A 20,176-nucleotide genomic window follows, 5' to 3' on the forward strand; every position below is an offset into this window, starting at 1 on the left:
TTCCCTATGTATCCGTGGGAAGCAAGACAGGCAGCAGCCAGTCTGTGCCAGGCTGGGAAATTGCTGTACAGCCGGGGTCCTTTGCAGATCAGCAGACCTACCCATCTTCATAGTCTAGCAGTTCCCAAGGGAAAAGAACGAGGCTTCTGCCATTGCCTTGCTCCTCTCCATCAGAAGTGCTTTTGTCCTTTCTCTCCCCCGCCCCGATCCTTTACTGTACCTTTCCCCTCCCATGCCATGACCCTTCCTTTTTCTTCCTCCTCCTTTTGTTATACTGTCATAAATATGCAAACTTCTATAAGGACTGTGAACTCTTTGGGTTCCACATGCATGTTCATTTCTCTTGTAATAAACCTGGTTTTCACATAAGTCTCATGATGTTGTGATTGCCTGTTGACAAAAGCCATTCCCCAATTAATGGACATCTCCTCATATTCCCATTCTTTGCCACTTCAAAAAGAGCTATATTTTTGTACACTCTTAGAGCTTATTTTACTTAAGACTAATACCTCCCTACTTTCTCTCTAATTCTCTCTTCTCCACTCTCCCTATTTCCCTATTGAGTAAAGCATATTTCTGTACCCAACTCTGTTATGTGTGTGTAATCTCCCCTCCCCTGACCAGTTTAGATGAGTGAGGTTCAAATACCCACTGCTTCCCCCCTTCCTCATTATTTGTATAAGTATCTACTTGCGCATCCCAATTATGCGAGATAATTTCCCTTAACCTTCCTCTACCGCCCCTCCATCCCACGTATTCCACTTCTCTTTCCATTCTTAAGATCATCAAGACATAACAGAACCATTCCATCTAATTATACTCTATGAATTCTGAGGATGATAGGGTTCAGAAGGGATGTGTATTATCTCCCCATATTAGAATATACATAATTTATCCTGGTTTAGTACCTTAAAATTGTTTCTTTGTGTTTACCTTATGATTCTCTACTTATCTGTTAGAATTTCACTTTCTAATAGAAGGGAGGGCAGATCAGGGGAAGGAGTATTCAGAATGCATGCCATCTTGGGTTGGGGAGAAGGATGAGATGGGGAGAAAATTTGGAACTCAAAATCTTGTGGAAGTGAATGTTTAACTAAAAATAAATTTTTTTTAAAAACTTCACTTTCTACCCAACTCTGGTCTTTTCATCAAGAATGCTTAGAAGTTCACTATTTCGTTGATGGTCACTTTCCCTCATAGGATTATAATCAGTTTTGCTAGGAAAGTTATTTTTGGCCATAAACCCACGTGCTTTGCCTTCTGCAATATCATTATCTCAAGCTCTCTATTCCTTTATTCTGGAGGCTGCTAAATTGTGTGATTCTCTGACTGTAGCTTGAATTCTTTTTGGCTGCTTGCAGTATTTTCTTTGACCTGGAAGCTCTGGATTTTGGTTTCTGGGTGTTTGCATTTTGGGGTTTCTTTTAGAAGGTAACAGTTGCATTCTATTTCCACTTTGCCCTCTGGTTCTAAGACATCTTCACAGTTTTAAGATTTCTTGAAATATGATGTCTAGCTTTTTTGGGGGGGGGGTCATAGCTTTCAAGTAGTCTTAATTTCTTTAAGTTTTTAACCTTGATCCGTTTTTCAGGTCAGTTGTTTTTGTTATGAAATACCTTATTTTTTTCTATTTTTTCAGTCTTTTGACTTTGTTTTTAATATTTTTAGTTCTCACTGCATCATTGGCTTCTATTTGGCCTATTCTAATCTTTAGAGAGTTTTATGTTTGGGCAAGGTTTTGTACCTCTTGTGCCAAATGGTTTCTTCTCCAACTTTTTTCCTCTCTCTCTCTCATTTTATTAAAAAAAATGTAAACTCTTGCTTCATTTCTTCCAGGAATCGTAGTTGAATTTGTGCCTAAGCTAATATTTTTCTTTGAGGCTTTACTTGTAGGTGTTTTGGAGTCATATCTTATGGGCTTCTGCCTTCAGCATCCCTGTTAGAATACTAGACTTTTCAGTGGAATATTTTTTTTTTTCCTTGTTTGCTCATTCTTCCAGCCCACCTTCTTATTTCAGATGATATTAACGCTAGGCTGTACACATTTTAGGGGCAAAAGTCTGGGCTGGTCCTGTTGCTGCTTTTTTGGGGGTATTGATATTATATTATCCAGAATCTCAGGGACAGATTAGGCTGGAGACCTGTAAACTATTAGTGGTCTGCTCCAGGGCAAAGTTTGATCACTGCCCCTTTGGTCTGATCTCCAAATTCCTTACCTAGGTTTGGGTCTGCTAATGGATTCATTCACTATCAGTCAGATGGAAAGCTCTGCTGATTCATAGTGATAGATTTTGCAAATAGAATCTTTGGTCTTCGATATCTACTTAGTTATTCCTCTGCAGACTTTTGATTGGGCTAGAAGTTGGAACTCAGATCCCACCCACCTCACATCTGTGCCACAGAACTGCTGCTTGCTTCTAAACTTGTTCCTTGTGGTACAGTCAGGTCCTGTGACCACTCTCTTCTCTGCCACCCCGAGTACTGGTCTCCTCCTCATTCTACCCTGGATCTGTGACCAGCAACTGTCCGTTGGCACATGTTCCCACATCCTGCATGACGCTGTGGTGTCCCTGTATGGAGCTGCCCTGCCTTGTTCTGTTTTAGGTCCTGGGTGCCAGACCCAACCCCAGTGTCCCCAGAACTCTTTGACTTCCTGGCATGAGAAAAAAAATGACTCCTGATTTTTTTGTCTGATTTCTCCGTCAGAATTCAGTTTTGTGCATTTTCTAGATATTAAAGGTAGAGGGGAGCTCACTATAGTTCTTTCTGCTATTCTGCCACCTTGGCTCTGTCCTCCATATGATCAATTCTTTGGGTAAATTTGACCAGGAACAGACTAAGAGGGAATCACCACCTTCAAATACTTTAAGGGCTGTAGTGGGAAAAAGCAATTGGTCCTCTTCTAGTTTTATTTCAGGAAACAAAACTAGAACAAATGTGCAGAAGTTATAGGAAGTCAGATTTCAGCTTATTAAAAAAGAATTTTTTCCCTAATATTAATGGCTATTGCCAACCCTAAAATTGTTTTGAGAAAACAGTCCATTATAATAACTGATACATGTGCCCTCAAAGGAACAAAATACAAATAAATCAAATAGCTTGATTAGGATTAAAGGTAACCATAGCTTATCACTTCTTTATGGAGAGAAGAAAAGTACATTTCATCATCACCTCTCTGGAACCATTTTCATAATATGAATTCTGATATCTTTCAATGTTGTTTTCATTTACTATATTACAGTTGATTGAGCCCTCAACTCAACGTTATATAGCTGTCATATCAGAAACTCAATAGGTTATTTTCTTTTCCATTATTTGAAATACCATTATCTGTCCATATATACAGTAAATATTTATTAAATTTTTCACTACAATGAAGAACTGGAAATTAAAAGGGTTACCTTATCAGTTTTGGAGACTGGCTGAACTAAATTAAGGTATATGAATATGATGTGATATTATTGTTCCATAAGAAATGCTAAAAGAGATGGATTTATAAAAACTTGGCAAGTCTTTATGAAATGATGCATAGTAAAGTGAGCAGAAACAGAAAAACAATCTATATAATAACTACAATACTATTTAAAAATGGAAAGACTTAAGAACTCTAATCAATGTAATGATCAACTATTACTCCAGAGAACTAATAATGAAAGATGCTATCCCTCAACTGAAAGAAGTTGGGGAGAGTGGTTTGACATGCAAAATGACACATACATTTTTGGAAATGGTCAATGTATGGATGTTTGCTTGATTATACTAATTTGTTACAAGGATTTTTATTTCCTTAATGGGGGAGGGGGGGGTTGGAAAGGAGAAACTAGTAGTAATGATGTTCCCATCCCCCCCAAAAAGAAAAAGAGAGTCATTGAAGTATTTTTTTAATTTACATAAAGAAATTCGGAAGGAGACTCAGACAAGCAGGACAGCTTTGGAACTAAAGTGTTGAGCAGTGTCCTGACCACAGATTCCAAACTTTTGTCAAAGAACATCATTCTATGTGGACATGGTATCTATATCAGATAAACTTAATACAGACAAATTTAATGGATTAAAAAGGAAAATGTATGTAAAGGCAAAACTGAAAGTTATCATTACAGAGTAAATCATTCTAGAACTCATATGCCTTAGTATATCTCATTATTTTGCAATAAAAATAAACATTTTAAAAATAAAAATTTAAGTATTTGTATATTTCTTTTTAAAATATTCAAATGTTAACTACAACACATTTCACAATTTGAGGACTATTGGGAAAAAAGTTAATCACATTTGGCCTTAAACAGCTTTACTGTATAATCACCAAGGCTGAGAACATGCATGAAGCATTGACTGGCACTCTCATTCCACTTCTGTGAATACAGGACCTCGGTGCTCATCTGACAATCTTTTATTGGTTCAGGTCAAAAGATTAATTAAATTGTAGTGGCCCATGACCATGGTAAGGTACTTTAGTGTCCCTGAAATGGCTTCATTTTTACCCAGCACCCTTAACAAAATGTTAATAGCAGCACAAAGGACAATCAGAAAAACAAGGGTGATTTGTGTTTGCTTTGGTTTAAACTTTTGTGGGAATACAGAAATGGTGACACCATTTTTTTCCTTTTTAATAATTTGGTTGTCTTGGGATTCAGGAGGATCTGGGTTCACATTCTGCCTCTTCCTAACTGTGTGACTGTGGGCAAGAAGCTAGACTTATCTGAGATTCAGCCTCAGCTCAAACCTTGCAATCTGTTCTGGGGGAGAGAATCATCCTTGACATACTGACATAAAAAATTTGTCAGACAGATAATATTAATCAAAGTTATGGCACACTATAGAGTTTGCAGAAGGAAATAAACAAAAGTATCTAAAAGAGGAACTTGCAGAAAGATGGTGATTCACCATTCCTGGGTTCTAGTTTCTTAAGCTTGTGAGGTTGCTAACATCCATTTTTCATCAATACAAACTTTCTATTTGTTTTTTTTTGTTTGTTTGTTTTTTTCATATGAGGCAACTGGGGTTAAGTGACTTGCCCAGAGTCACAGCTAGTGAGTGTTATGTGTCTTGAGGCCAAATTTGAACTCAAGTCCTCCTGACTCCAGGCCTAGTACTCTATCCACTGCGCCACCGAGCTGCCCCTCAACTTTCTATTTCTGAAGATACAATTTTAAACAAGAAGTAAACTATAAATGGTTCTTAAATCCTAAGAAGTTCTCTGGATATATATGTTTGTATTTTGGCTGAATTGTCACATGGATACTATAATGATAACGGCTGTGTAACACTATTCTGTGAAGTGTTCTGTTTTTTCCCATAATTTCTTCAGTCTTTTTGTTGATTGATAAATTCTTTTCTAAAAATTCTTTGTCTTCATGGTATAGTTCATCTCCTGAAAGGTATTAAAATTTTAATTCTATAGGGTATTATGTCACAAAGCATTTCAATCTATGAATAAAAGTTTAACTGTTAAGTATTTACTTACAAGAATGACTATAAGTAGGACTGAAGGAAATTTTTTAGATTTATAGTTCAAGTTAAAAGAAAATTCCAATTTGTATTGGGCAGTAGATCCTATAAATTTTGGGGTAGAATTTAAAAACTTCTCCCATGACTTTCTCTTAACATTTCTTACCACCTAGTTACCAATTAATTACCTTTTTATTTGAACAGGATCTATGATTTCATCAGTATAGGAAGCTCCCAGAGAAGAACTTCCTCTATGAAGATCAACACCTTCTTTGTAATTTAGCCTTAGAGATGTGCTTGCAGCACAAACAAATTAAATGACTCGTCCAGAGCCAAAGAACCAGCGCTTGTCAGAGGTGGGACTTGAATCCAGGTCTTTCTGATTCAGAGACCAACTCTTTAGGTTGGTCCTAAAGAGAGGACCATTCTCAGGTTCTGTAATTTGTATATTCATTCATTCATTCATTCATTCATTCAACAAAAATGTGAGAATCCACTATTTCCAAGCTCCCACGTTGGGAAGAGACAAAGATATATAAGACTCAGCTCCTAAGATCAGAAGTTTATCATCCAATGAGGAAAAAATGACAGATAAAAAATAATACAAAATAGATAATGTGTAAGTCCTATAAAAAAGGCATAAATTCCCAAATTAAAAAAATAAAGTTATGAAAGCATATAGCACTTTTATAAAGAAAATTTATACATAAAAATAGCAAAATTGGCCTACGTTTAGACTAATTTGATCTCTGAGGGTCAGAGAAATGTAGCTATCAATTAAGAAATGATAATATGCTACATTTTATTCACATAAATAGAAAACCACTAAATTATCACAAGCAGCACTTTCACTATTGTCCATCACCTTTAGTCAGATATAACTTTCTAGATAAAAATTTCTGGGTCACGTTCTCCTTATTTATCCTAGTCACTGACCATGATTGCTGTCTTTCCTGTTTTTTCCCTCCCCAACCCTCCCCTTCCCCCCCTTCCCTCCCCCCCAACCTGGGGCTCCCTTCAGGCAGCAGAGACAGGGCATGGAAAGTCCTTGGCTCTCCCTGGTCTCACCACTGCCCTGGGTTGTTCTGCAATTCAATTCTATCAACATTTATTAAGCACTAATTCTGTGCAGAGAAGAGCCTTGTTTCCTGGGTTGGTATAGACACAAAGCCCTAATGGCACTTATGATATATTGAGAGATATCACATACATAACTAATCGGTTTTTTTCCTTTTATCCTGGACTTGTGATTTCACTACTATTGGAAACTCCTTTCACCAACGCAGATGGCAACTCATGCGGTCTATACAATGCTTCTTAAACTGTGGGAAGTGCTGATGGGGATGTGAGTAGAAAAAGTTTAAGAACCCTGGTCTATAAAACGAATAGGTTTGACTAGAAGGCCTCAGAGATGGCGTCCAGCCCTAGCTATACAGTCCTATGATCTGTAACACAGTCTTCAGAGAGTTGACTAGAACACTGAAAAGTTAAGTGACTTGCCACAGTCACATTATGTGACATTATGTGTCAAGGGCAGGAGGTCTTCCTAATTTCAAGGCCAGTCCATCATCCACTATGTCACACTGCTTCTAAGAGACATATAAACATCTATAATGCACGATAATGTATGATATGTGTATTAGAGAGGGATGAGATTAGAGAGGGATGAAATAGTCTCAAAGATATTAACGGGGAGACAAGGTAGAGAAGTCAAAAGGAATAAATTCTTCTGCAGCAGGGAACTGGAAACAAATTGTATCGGAGGAGAGGGGGAGATACAATTCTTCCAAAAACTAGAGAAGGGCTGAACAAAACGTATATAATATGATTTCACTGTAAGAAATGACAAATATGACCGATTCAGAAAAACCTGGGAAGATTTGTATGAACTGATGCAGCAAAATGAACAAAACTATAGCACTTACATAGTGACCAAAATAATGTAAAAAAATCCCAACTTTAAAGATTCTAAAACTCTGTATGATAAATGACCAATTGTGACTTCAGAAGACAGATTTTGAAGAATATTATTCACCTCCTGGCAGAGACCTGAAGAATGAGACATACATTTACAGACTAAGCCAATGTATTGAATTGGTTTGCTTGACTATTCTTACTGATTACATGGGAGAGCTTCTAATGGAGGGAAAAGAGTTGGTGGGTACTGATAATGATGCAAAAAAAAAAAGAAGAAAAGACCAATAACTAAACAGTTTTAAAAATACAAGAGAGCAAAACGAAGTTCAAAAGGGGCCACAGACAAGCAAGGTTTTGTTACTTCTCACAATGGGGAATTAGCCAATAAGTCCAATCCTTATTAGTATGTCCATTGTACCCAGTCGATATAATACCCATTTGGATTTTTGAACACGTGTAGGCCTTCTGTAACTGGTTCTAGTCCACTGACTGTTGTAAAGAGATGGACTTTTGATTGACTGCTGAACCAGAACTGGGATGTATTCAAAAGACAATAAACATCTAAAGGGAACCTCTTGCTATTTCTTGGCTGGCTAGACTTGAATGACGAGGCAAAGACTGAAATAAACCCTCTAGGAGGACAAAAATCTCAGGTTTTTATCCTTCTACCAGGACTACTGCCATGTGTCTTGTAAGCACATGGTCCTGCTGTTAATATTCTGTCTCCATTAACTATTCTGTCCTTTGTAGCTAAACTCCTCAAAAAGGCTGTCTAAAATAGGTGCCACCACTTTCTTTTCTCTCACTTTCTTCTTAATCCCTTACTATCTGGCTTCCACCCTTACCATTTCACTAAAACTGTTCTCTCTAAAGTTACTAATAATTTCTTAGTTGCCAAATCCAGTGGTCTTTCCTCAATTCTCCTTGACCTCTCTGTAGCCTGTGACACTGTGGATCTCTTTCTCTTCCTTAATACTTCCTTCTTTCTAGGTTTTCGGACATCACTCTCCCGGTTCTCTTCTAACCTACCTGACTGCACCTTCTCTGTCTCCATTGCTGGATCCTCCTCCAGATCATGACCTCTAACCATAGTTATCCCTCAGGGTTCTGTTCTGGGCCCTTTTCTTCCTCCTCTATATTATGTCATTTGATGATCTCATTGGCAGTCATGGATTTAATTACCATCTCCATGCTGATGATTCTCAAATCTACCTGTCCTGTCCCAAACTCTCTGCCGACCTCCAATCTCACATCTCCAAATGTCTTTCAGACATCTCACACTGGTTGTCCAGTAGACATCTTAAACTCAATATCTAAAACAGAACCCATTACCTTTACACCTGAACCCTCCCCCTCCTCCTCCCTTCCCTACCACTATAAAAGCCAACACCACTCTCCTAGTCCCTCATGCTTACAACATAGGAGTCATCCTGGATTCCTCACTATCTCTCACCTCCAATATCCAAGCTATTACCAATTTCACCTTTGTAACTCAAATACGCCCCCTTACCCTCTCTGACACTGCCGTGACTCTAGTGCAGGCCCTCATCACCTTATGCCTGGATTACTGCAATAGCCTGCTGGGTGTCTGCCTGCCTTAAGTCTCTCCCTACTCCAAATCAGCCTCCATTTAGCCACTAAAGCGGTTTTCCTAAAATGCGGGTCTGATCATGTCTCTCCCACCCCCTAATCAATAAACTTCAATGGTTTCCAATTGCCTCCAGGAGCAAATATAAAATCCTGTTTGGCATTCAAAACCCTTCATAACCGAGCCCCCTCCTTCCAGTCTTTGTGTACCTTATTTCCCAATATGTATTCTTTGACCACATGACACTGGCCTCCTTGCACAGGACATTACATCTTTTGCCTCTGGGTATTCTCTCTGGCTGTCCCTCATGCCTGAAACACTCTCCCCCCTCTGCTCAGACAACTGACTTCCCTGGCTTTCTCTAAGTCCCAACTAAAATCCCACCTTTTACAGAAAGCTTTTCCCAACCCCTCTTAATTCCAGTGCCTTCCCTCTTTTAATTAGTTCCTATTTATCCTTATAATTTACTTTGCATATATTTGTTTCAATGTTGTCTCCCCCATTAGACTATAAGCTCCTTAAGGACTGGCACCGTCTTTTGCCTCTTTTTGTATCCACTGCCTAGGACATAGTAAGTGCTTAGCAAATGTTTAATGAATGAATGTCTATTCTTCTTGTTTTTAGGTACAGTACTGGAGATAGCAAGCAGTATACATCCAAGAGCTGAAGTCCACATGGGGATCTGTGGGAGCCTGAGGATGTGGAAGGGGCAGCAACTGAGGCTCGGAAGAGTGACCTGTCTGACCTAGACCACTGGTGGTAAAAGATGAAGAGTCATTCATCACCTATTCCACTTGTGGAAATGAGCTTGGTGGGGTGAATGCTTTAAGTGTGAGCCCACTCTTCTCAGAAAATGAAGGGATAGATGGCAGAGTATAACGATGACCATTCCCTCTCCCGCCCTTGCTCATAGAGGAGAATGTTTTGTAATTTTTGTCATACTTTATCTTCTTAATACATGTTGTTGTTCAGTCTTTTCAGTCATGTCCTACTCTTCATGATGCCATTTGGGGTTTTCTTGGGAAAAATAACTGCCATTTCCTTCTCCAGTTCATTTTACAGATGAGGAAACTGAGGCAGAGTTAAGTGACTTGCCCAAAGTCACACAGCTAGTAAGTGTCTAAGGCTAAATATGAACTCAGGTCTTCCTGATTCCAGGCCCAATGGTCTATCCACTGAGCCACCTAGCTGCATATATGTACTATATCTCATAACCCTTTGTAAAAGCTAATTGATGTTAACTGATGAAACAAAACTGTAAAATGAAATTTTAGGAACATAATAAAGTATTTGGCCTTAATTTATTCTCTAAACATATAGGACATTTAGCAGAGTTTGCACTTCATTAAAATGTACTTTGCAAAGCTAATGTTTTATGTGGCATTACTAATAATTTATATTTATTCCAATAAGAATATTTAAAAATATTTTAAATTGATCAATTTACCTGGTAAGAGCTGCATGGCACCATCTAGGGTAAGCAATGTAATTGGCAGCCATCTTTCACATCCTTCTGAACTCCGGTCCAAACAAAATTTGTGCAAGTCCAATAAAGAAGCAAAGTTTTTAAGTCTTCTTATCTCATAGAACTGAGGAGGTGCCAACCATATTTCTTCATATGCGAACTTTTTTATTGCTCCTGTTGGAGTTATCCACTGTGAAAGACAAAGGTCATAGTTTCTAAAAGTCAAAAGTAGCAATTCAGACAGTTAAAAAGGTACACAAGGCAAATGAATTTTTTGCCTTTCTCATTATCTGTTAATTTATTTGGTCAATTCATTCTGTTCAAAACAGAACTCATCATCTTCCCACACAGCCCCTCCCTTCCACTAAACTTTCTCATTTCTCTGGAACCTTCCAGCTTCCCAAGTTTGTATCTTCAACATCATTCACTCTCCTTCACCACACATAACCAATAGATTTTTTAACACTTCTATTTCAATCTCTCTTGAATCTCTATTTACAAAGTCACTACCTTAGTTGAAGCCCTCATCATCTTCACCCCCAATCATCTTCTTGGACTATTGAAATGGCTTACTAATTAGCCTCCCTGTTTCAAGTCCTTTCCCACACCACTGAATACTAATCAGCTCCCAGAATGACTGTCATTAATCATAGATCTGACTATGCCACTCCTCTACTCAATAAATTCCAGTGGCTTATTGTTGCCTCTAGGATAAAATTAAAACTTCTCTTTTGGCTTTTAAAGTCCTTCACAACCTGGCCCAACCCAATCTTTCTAGGCTTATCCTACATTACTCCTCTTCCTATAGGTTTGCATGGCGATACTCTATCCTGGCTTGCCATGGAAGCCTGGAGGCAGAGATGAGGAGGGAGATCATTCCAGGAACTGGGGAAAACCAGTGAAAATGCTCAGTTGGGAGATGGAATATTGTGTGTGAGACAGCAAGGAGGCCAGTGACACTGGACCACTCCTTTTGAGGCTCCTTTGCTCGATCTTGGATCAAGTCACAACTACTAATGGTGGGTATCTCATGGAGCTTTGTCCTGGGTCCTCTTCTACCTCTATACTGTTTCACTTGGTGATCTTATCAGCTGTCTTGGATTCAATTAACATCTCTATGCTGATAATTCTCAGATCTACTTATCCATGCCTAACCTGTCTGTTGACCTTCAGTCTTAGGTCTCCAACTACTGGACATCTCAAACTGAATGTCCTGTAAAAATCTTAAACTCAACATGTCCAAACTAAGAAGAGGAAAAGTGAGATGGACCACTGGATTTTGGGAAAGCAGATTTCAAAGTATTTAGAGGAAATAGGTAGAATCCCATGGACTAAAATTCTACAAAAGAAGTCTGGTCAGAAGGAATGGGAGATGCTCAAAAATGAAATTCTGAGAAGGCAAATGTAGATGCACAGAGAAACAATCAATTTATATTTTAAAAAGAAATGTGGAGTCAATGTGGAGTGGACTCAAATATTTGTATATTACACAGAAGTCTTTCTTCAGGGAAATAACTGGTAGATACTAGACATGATAAACACTGAATAACATCAGAAAAAAATGAACATTTATAGTTTAACAGAGAGAAGACTACTGTTAATAACTGAAGTCATCCCTGAAAAGATAAGAATTAGTATAAAGTTAATAGAAGAATGTTAATGATAAAACCATGAGACATATAAATGAAACAAATTCTGACTTATTTAAATAAGTTATTAATAGCAGAGAAGTGGAATGAAGTAGAATAGTAGAAATTATATCAACATTGAACAATTGCCATAACAAGGAGAGTTAAAGAGCCTAAAAAGCACTTTAATTAAAACATTTATCTGCCAAGCAGAGACAGAAGGCAGACAAAGGAAATTCCTGTTTGGAATACAAACCCATTTGTAAAATCTTACCAAGAATGAGAAAGAAAGATTATGAGCAGTACTGGCTCATAAAGCAGGAAGAAGCAATAGAGGATAAAACAATTTTAAAGATGGCCTGGCGAGACACAACTAAGCAAAGTTATATATAGGAGGCCATTTAAAGATGAAAATGAAAGAAAGGCAACAAAAAAGAAAAATGGAAAAGTTCTACAAAGATTTATATTAAACTGTTTCACCATCAAGGACTAAGCACAGCTATCCACCCTTGGATTCCATCATCCCACTCCTGGATGTGCTTATAGAAGCAGTGTAAGTGGCACTAAAGGGAACAGAGATGGGAAAATCAACTGAGACAGATCAAGTATACTTAGAAAGATCCATGTTGGAGGCAACAGTTTGGATATGTTGAGTTTAAGATGCCTATAGGACATCCTATTTGAGATGTTCAACAGACAGCTGGATATGATGTAAATAAATCACTATTCAAACTTATATCACTTAAAACCTTAAAATTATAGACCTCTGTTTATATTTTGTAGGCAAGAATCAATAATCACTGAATGGTTCCTTCCTTTCTATTCCTATTAAAACTATTCACTACTAATGCCTTCATTACCACTCACCTGGGGTTACCACAATAGTCTTCCTGTGGCTCCCCTCTAATTTATACTCCATAAGGTCATCAGAATTACCTTTATGCATAGAAACAGCAGTGTCACTCCTCTATTCAAAAGTCTTTATTTATTTTATAGGCAATAAAAAGTCACTAAAGTTTGAATTCCATTACTGGGTACTGAAGGCATTACTATCTATAGTTCCAGCCTTATCTCGTTCCCCTTCATGTGCTCTCCACCTGTGCAAAACTGGAATAATGGATCTGTATTTTGCACTCTCCCTGTATTATGTTGTTGTTCAGTCGTTTTTTCAGTGGTGTCTAGCTTTTGGTAACCCCATTTGGGGTTTTCCTGGCAGAGATAGTGCAGTGGTTTGCCATTTCATTCTCCAGCTCAGGTGTTCTATCCGCTGCCACCTAGCTGCCCCAACCTTATATTATACTTAACTGCAAATGAGTAGGAACATTCCAGTAGAAAATAAATCCTCAAGGGCAAGGACTGTATTTGTTATTTGAATTATATTGTGTTGAACATCCTGAATTAGAGCTGAAAGAGATCTTAAAAGTTCACTGCATTAATTCAACTGAACAAGCATTTATTAAGTTTCTATGCCAAGCTGGGTATGAGATAACTCATATGTTGAAGGTTAAAGGCACTTTTCTTGAAACAACCTGCTAAGTCCCTTCTCTACTCCTTAGTGTTACAGTTGCCTAAAAGCAGCGATTTAATTCAATTCAATAAACATTTAATGAGCACCTACTATGTGCCAGGCACTGTGTTAAGCCCTGAAAAGTTAAGTGATTTATGGAGGGGCATACAACTAGACCTCAAAGGAAGGACTGGGCACCAGATCTCTATCCACTAAATCAAGTCCTTAGCCATAAGTCATACAACCATTCTTATCCCCAATTTTACCATGAAACGGGCACTTAGAGATTTGGTGGCTTACTTGCCAGTAGTCACACAACTAGATGTCAAGAATTACGATCTAAACCCAGATCTCATAACTCCAAATCCTGCACGCATGCCACTACTACACCCCTCTATCTTCACTGAGCTTGCAATTCCTTATCCACCCCCCAAAAGGAATGACAACTATGATTCCAAATAATAGACATGTCCATAAGAGAGTATTATTTTAAGGATGAGAAAAGAGGATGAGATTCAGGAAGCGGAAATGCCATATCCATAGTGACAAGTCAGAACTCTTGGTGCCAGGGGTTCCTTCCTCCCCGTCCCGGGCTTTCTGTGTGTTTAGGAGCTAGGATGCTTCCGGAGCCCTTGTTTATGAGAGCATCCCTCCCCTGACAGCTCTCCTTAGCCGAGTCCTGAAGGAGTTTCCCCTTTACCTCGCATTTAATCGCTTCTAGCATGTCCAGGAAGGTCTGGGGTTTGCTCTGCAGGCAGCAGACATAGAACCTCGTGTCGAAGCGCCTCCCTCCTTTCCTCACAAACGGCGTGAGCCAGTTACTCCACTCTTGCAGGGCCCAGAGGTTGGGTACGCAGCCCAGGCGCTGACACAGCTGGAGAAACTGGCCCGGGTCTTCCTTGACCCTGGCCCTCCAAGCCGCCAGGTCGGCGGGCGGCGCATGCGCTCGGGCCAGGTGCGGGGCCTTGGCGCCGTTGCGGAGCAGCAGGAGGATGCCCGATTCCTCGAAGGTTTCCCGGATAGCGCAGATGCGAAAGGCCACGTCGTCGGGGATGAGCGAGCGACAACCAGGCCAGGGCGCTAAGGCCACCTCGGGGTAGTTTTCCCTGGGCCCGGAGAGGGCCAGGCCAAAGCTCGGCGGCCCGTGGTGGGGCTGGAAGACGGCGAGCCAGTCGGTCGAACAGTCCGCGGCCTCCAGGACGCCGCCCGGGAAGACGTGGGCGCCGGGCAAGAAGCTGCTGCTCTGGGTGCGCTGCAGCAGCAGCACCTCGTAGTCCTCGGCCGCGGCGGACGGGCTCGGCGGGGCATGGCCCGCGGCGAGCAGTAGCGTGGCGGCCCGGCGCCACTGGCGCAGCGAGACCTGCATGGCGACCCGCGGCGGAGCAGGCCCGACCGGCCTGACGTGGCGCGCGGCGCTCCCTCCCCCCCGCCCCGTGCAGGCGCTCCGCGGCTCGCGCACGGCTGGGGGCGGGGCGGCTTCGGGGCCGGGGGGGGGGGCGCTGACCGCGGCGCCCCAGCAGGGGGTGGCACTGACACTGACTCCCAGCCGCCGCTTCTCCGTCTCTGAAATCCATCTAATATCCTCACCCGGCGTTGGGGGGAGGCCGGAAGGGGCGTTAACCGTGGTTGGCATCGCACCGCCTCTCCTCACCGGGAGGGCGGAGCCTTGTCCGAGGTCGTGCGGGAAGGTCGTCCCGCAGCCAGGCCGGTGACCTGCCGCCCGCAGCAGCGCGGAGCGGGAGCTGTCGTGTCAGGAGAGCGGTAACCGGGAGCTCCAGCCTGCCCCAGAGTGTTGTAAAACGTTTTTGTTTTTAAATAAAAAGAGCTCTAGTTCACAGGGTAAATCTGTGGACCACTTCTAGTGAAGTTGGGGAAGCCTGGATTTTCAGTCACAAAGTTTGTGGCTTTGCCATTTAACACCTACACCATCCTGCTTAAGGATCGCCTTGGTCATGTTGACACATTTGGGACAAGTATCAACAAATGTGAAAATTCAAAAATACAAAGTAGGAAGGAATACAATTTCGTGTATATAAAACTGAATTTGTTATATAAAATTTTTAAGTCTGTATTAAATTCAACATGGTAGTATTAAAATTAAAAAAAAAACTGCCCTGCTTGTCTGTGTCCCATTCTGAACTTTTGTGAATTTTTAAATTTATCACTGACATTCCTTTTCCTTTTTTGCACCTCTAGCACTTAGCAAGTAAATACATAGGAAAAAAGATGATTTCTTTTTATACACAGGTACAACCTATTTCATGTAATCTTTACCCTTGTCACAGTCATTTCAATCCTTCCCCCATCAAATTGAACTTTTTTCTGTGACAAAGAAAAACTCTTAAAACAAAAACATCTAGTAGTGGCCACATTGGACAGTGTATATAATGTTATATTATAGTAGGGCTTTGTCTATCTGCCTAAGAAGGTACATAATGATGTTTCATTTGCTGTTCTTAGGCACCTCCCATTGTTAATTGTTGTAATTTTTTTGTTATGAACTTAACAAAGATCAACAAATATGAAAATTCAATATACAAAGAACAAAAAGGCAACTGCATATGAAACTGTACTTTTGTTATGTACAGTTTTTGAAGTGTATATTAAATTCAACATAGTAGTAACAAAACTGCCTTACTAGTCTGTGTCCCATTCTGAACTTCTGTGATTTTTTTAAATCAGTGACATTCCTTTTCATTTTTTGCATCTTTATCATTAACTCCCTACTCTGCTGGCCAAAATAGAAGTCCTCCCCTGTAACAAATATAGTGAAGCAAATCAAAACAACACATTAGCCACATGAAATCACATGTCTAATTCTGTACTTCTAATCCATCACCTCTTTGCCAAGAAGTTGCAGTCATGCTTCTTCAGCAGTCTTCTGAATTCACTGGGTTTTTTTATTACTTACATTCTGATATTCACTGTGTATGTTGTACTTATTTCTCTCTCCATCAATTAAAAAACTCTTCTATATTTCTCTGAATTCTTCATTTTAACATCTTACTATACAATAGGATTCTGTTATATTCATATACCACAATTTTTTCAACTCTATCTCAATTGATAGGCACCTCTTTTGTTATCAGTTTTTCCTACCACAAATTGTGCTGCTATGAATATTTTGGTATATTTTGGACTTGGTTTTTGTCTTTGATTTCCTTGGGGTATATATCTATTAGTGGGATCACTGATTCAAAGGGCATGGAGAGTTTAGTCCCTTTCCTTACCATTCCAAATTAAAATCTAGAATGGTTGGAACACTTCATAGCTCCACCAACAATGTACCTATTTTCTCAGAGCCCCTACAACATTGAATGTTTTCATCTTTTGTCATCTTTTATAATTGGACAATTTCTTCCAGTACTACAGACAGTATATCACTCAGCCTTGCACTACACATACATTGCTGGACTTCTTTCAGCATCTTGTTCAGTGGCTTTTGTGTTGAGTCAGATAACACTGTGTTCAAATTCTGTGAGTTTAAAACCTACCACAGATATTAGCTGTATGACCCTGGGCAAGTTACTTAGCCTCCTTCAGACTCAGTTTCCTCATGTGTAAAATGGGGATAATATGAGGATACCTACTTCACAGTGTTGTTGTGAAGATTCAGTTCAATAAACATTAAGTACCTACTACGTGCCAGGCACTGTGCTAAGTGCTGGAGATACAAAAAGAGGCAAAAGACAATCCCTGCCCCAAGAAGCTTACAATCTAATTTTGAGGACAACACATAAATATATGCAAAGCAAGTTATATGTAGAATAAATAGGAAGTAATCAATGGAGGGAAAGCACTGGAATTAAGACTTTCTGTAGGAGGTGAGATTTTAGTTGGGACTTAAGGAAGCCAGGGAGGTCAGTATTTGGAATGGAAGAAAGCATTCTAGGCATGGGGGACAGCTAGAGAAAATGCCTGAAGCTTACAGCTGTAGTGTTTTGTCCATGCAACAGTCAGGAGGCCAGTTGTCACTGGATCAAAGAGTACATGTTGGGAGGTAAGTTATAAGAGGATTAGAAAAGCAGGAAGGTGTTAGGTTTACAAAGGTCTTTGAATGCCAAACAGAGTGTTTTGTATTTGCTCCTAGAGGCAACAGGAACCGCTGGGATTTATTTGGGAGAGGGGAGGTACATGATCAGACCTGAATTTTAGGAAAATCACTTAGTGGTTAAATGGAGGCTGAAACGGTGAGAGACTTGAGGCAGGCATATTCTCTCCCCACCCCCCCCGAGCAGGCTATTGCAGTAGTCCAGGTATGAAGTGATGAAGGCCGAGCTAGAGTAGTGGCAGTGTTAAAGGAGAGAAGGGAGCACATTCAAGAGATATTGCAGAAGTGAGATCAGCAGGCTGTGGCAACAGACTGGTGGTAGTTGTTGTCCTTAGTTCTCAGAGAGGACCAAAATGACATCACTCTGTTAGAGTCGACTTGCAGTGTCTCCAGCTGTGGCTGATCAGACCAATATGAGTTCAGAATGCTTTACCACAGGTTTGTCACAAATAGTCTGTGTGAACATTTGGAGTAGATTCTCTAAATTCGCATGTCTTGGGTTTTTTTTTTTAGCTACTTCAATTCTGCTTTGTTCATAGAGCACAGCACCTTCTCTGAAGAGGGTACACCATGCTGGGCAGTCCTTTGCACTGAGCAGTCCTTTGCCAGCATCTCCCACGTCACCCAATCCCCAAGTTCTTCAGAGAGATCTTGAGAGTGTCCTTGTTTTGCTTCTTCTGACCAGCATGTGAGCACTTGCTTTGTACGAGTGCTCCATAAAATAGTCTTTTAGGCAAGTGTACATTTGGCATTTGAATAACATGGCCAGCCCATCAGAGTTGCATTCTCTGCAGTATACTGCAAGTATGCTTGGCAGTTCAGTTTAAGAAAAACCTCAGTGTCCAGTACCGTATCCTGCCAGGTGATCTTCAGAATCTTCCTAAGACAATTCAGAGAGAATATGCCTGCCTCAGTTTCTTGCCATAGCTTGGGTAATCTGTCCAAATTTCACAGGCATACAACAATGAGGCCAGCACACTGGCTCTATACACCTTCAGTTTTAGGCAATTCTCTATTCTCCCATACTTTCCTTTGGAGCCTCCCAAACACTGAGCAGGATAGTTCATCCATCTCTAAGAAGGCAGTATTTAATTCCATCAAAAGAATCTATCAATGTGTACAGCCCTAGAAAGTATACTGCCAAGGTAAGTTAACTTATCTACAGTATTCAAAACTTTTATATTTGCTGTAACTAATTGTTCCATGTATAGATGATGTGGTGCTGGCTGGTGGAGCCCCTGTGTTTTCTTGGTGTTTATTGTTAGGCCAAAATTAGCACAAGCAACAGAGAATCAATCCGTAATTGTTGAATCTTAGCTTCAGAGACTGCCTCGAGTGCACAATCATCTGCAAACAAAAATCATGCACCATCTCTCCCTCCACTTTAGTCTTGGCTTGTAGCCTTTTCAAGTTCAATAAATTTATTGTCAGTGTGGTAACTGACCATGATGCCATGTTTGTCTTAATTGAAGGCATTTTTGACAGCATGGCTGAAAACATCATGCTAAAAAGCATGGGAGCAAGCACACAGCCTTGCTTCGCTCCATTGGTGACAGGGAAAGTGCAAGAGTATTGTCCATTATCCAGAACCCTGGCAAACATGCCATCATGAAACTGATGTACAATACTGATGAACTTCTCTGGGCAACCAAATTTTGTTACGATTTCCCACAAACCCTCATGAATGACAGTGTCAAAGGCCTTGGTCATATTGATGAATGTGCACAGACCACTGTTCTACTCCTGGCATTTCTCTTGGAGTTATTGGGTAGCAAACATTATATAGACTGTTCCTTGGCCCTTTCTGAAGCCACACTGGCTCTCACATAGATGACCATGTGAAGGCTCAGCCTATTAAAGAGGACTCTGGCCTATGGCATTCAAAACCTCTTCTTCAGTTGGAAATTTGGCTAGAGAGAGATTGACTTCAGCATGAGGTAAATGGTCAGTGGCTTTAACATTGATTGATGATGGTCTATTGAGAATACTATGCAAGTGTTCAGCCTATCTCTCCAGGATCATGTCCTTATCGCTAATCAATGTGGCTCCATCAGCACTGAGTAGTTGAGATGCACCATATGTGTTTGGCTCATAAATAGCCATTAGGGCATAATAAAAATGCTTTGGATTGTCACTATCAGTGTAAAACTGAATTTCATCTGCCTTCTTACTGAGCCAAGAATCCTGCATCTAAGTTTTGCTTATACTTTACTTTTGATGGAATTAAATACTGCCTTCTTAGAGATGGATGAACTATCCTGCTGATAAACCCTGTGAAGTTCTTGTTTTTCATTTAGCAGCTTCTGAATTTCCCCACCATTTTTGTCAAACCAGTCTTGATATTTGTGAGTGTTCTGACTCAGATGAGTAAATGCAACAAATACACCAAATCTCTGAAAGATGCCTATTCCTTTTCTGTTCCACTGTTGCCAACCATGTGTCGTCTTAGCTTTCTCTCCATGTTAGCAGTGAACTGTTCCCTGCTCTAATCTGTTGACATTAAGTCTTCTGGTAGTCATCTTGCCTTGGGGCCACCACTTCTGTTGAATGTGAATATTTAGCTTGGAGAGGA

The 20,176-nt window shown here is 40.2% G+C and overlaps 2 protein-coding genes across 3 annotated transcripts in view; both read right to left on the reverse strand.

Moving 5' to 3' along the window:
* LOC114047028 (putative ATP-dependent RNA helicase TDRD12) overlaps positions 1 to 10,486 on the reverse strand; it is an 82,168-nt gene extending 71,682 nt beyond the window's left edge. For both annotated transcript variants that reach the window (XM_027867688.1, XM_027867687.1), the window contains exon 1: positions 10,401 to 10,486. The gene's annotated coding sequence lies outside the window, so the exon portion shown is untranslated. The remainder of the gene's footprint in view (positions 1 to 10,400) is intronic.
* On the reverse strand, positions 5,147 to 14,919 carry LOC114047029 (nucleoside diphosphate-linked moiety X motif 19-like). Its single transcript, XM_027867689.1, is given in 4 exon segments — positions 5,147 to 5,263; positions 5,265 to 5,371; positions 10,401 to 10,608; positions 14,254 to 14,919. Coding segments are annotated over 4 exon segments (1,014 nt in total). The 3' UTR covers positions 5,147 to 5,230.
* Between the last annotated feature and the right edge of the window lie 5,257 nt (positions 14,920 to 20,176).

This window comes from Vombatus ursinus, unplaced genomic scaffold (genome assembly GCF_900497805.2).
Source record: "Vombatus ursinus unplaced genomic scaffold, bare-nosed wombat genome assembly UNPS02014786.1, whole genome shotgun sequence".
NCBI lineage: Eukaryota > Metazoa > Chordata > Mammalia > Diprotodontia > Vombatidae > Vombatus > Vombatus ursinus.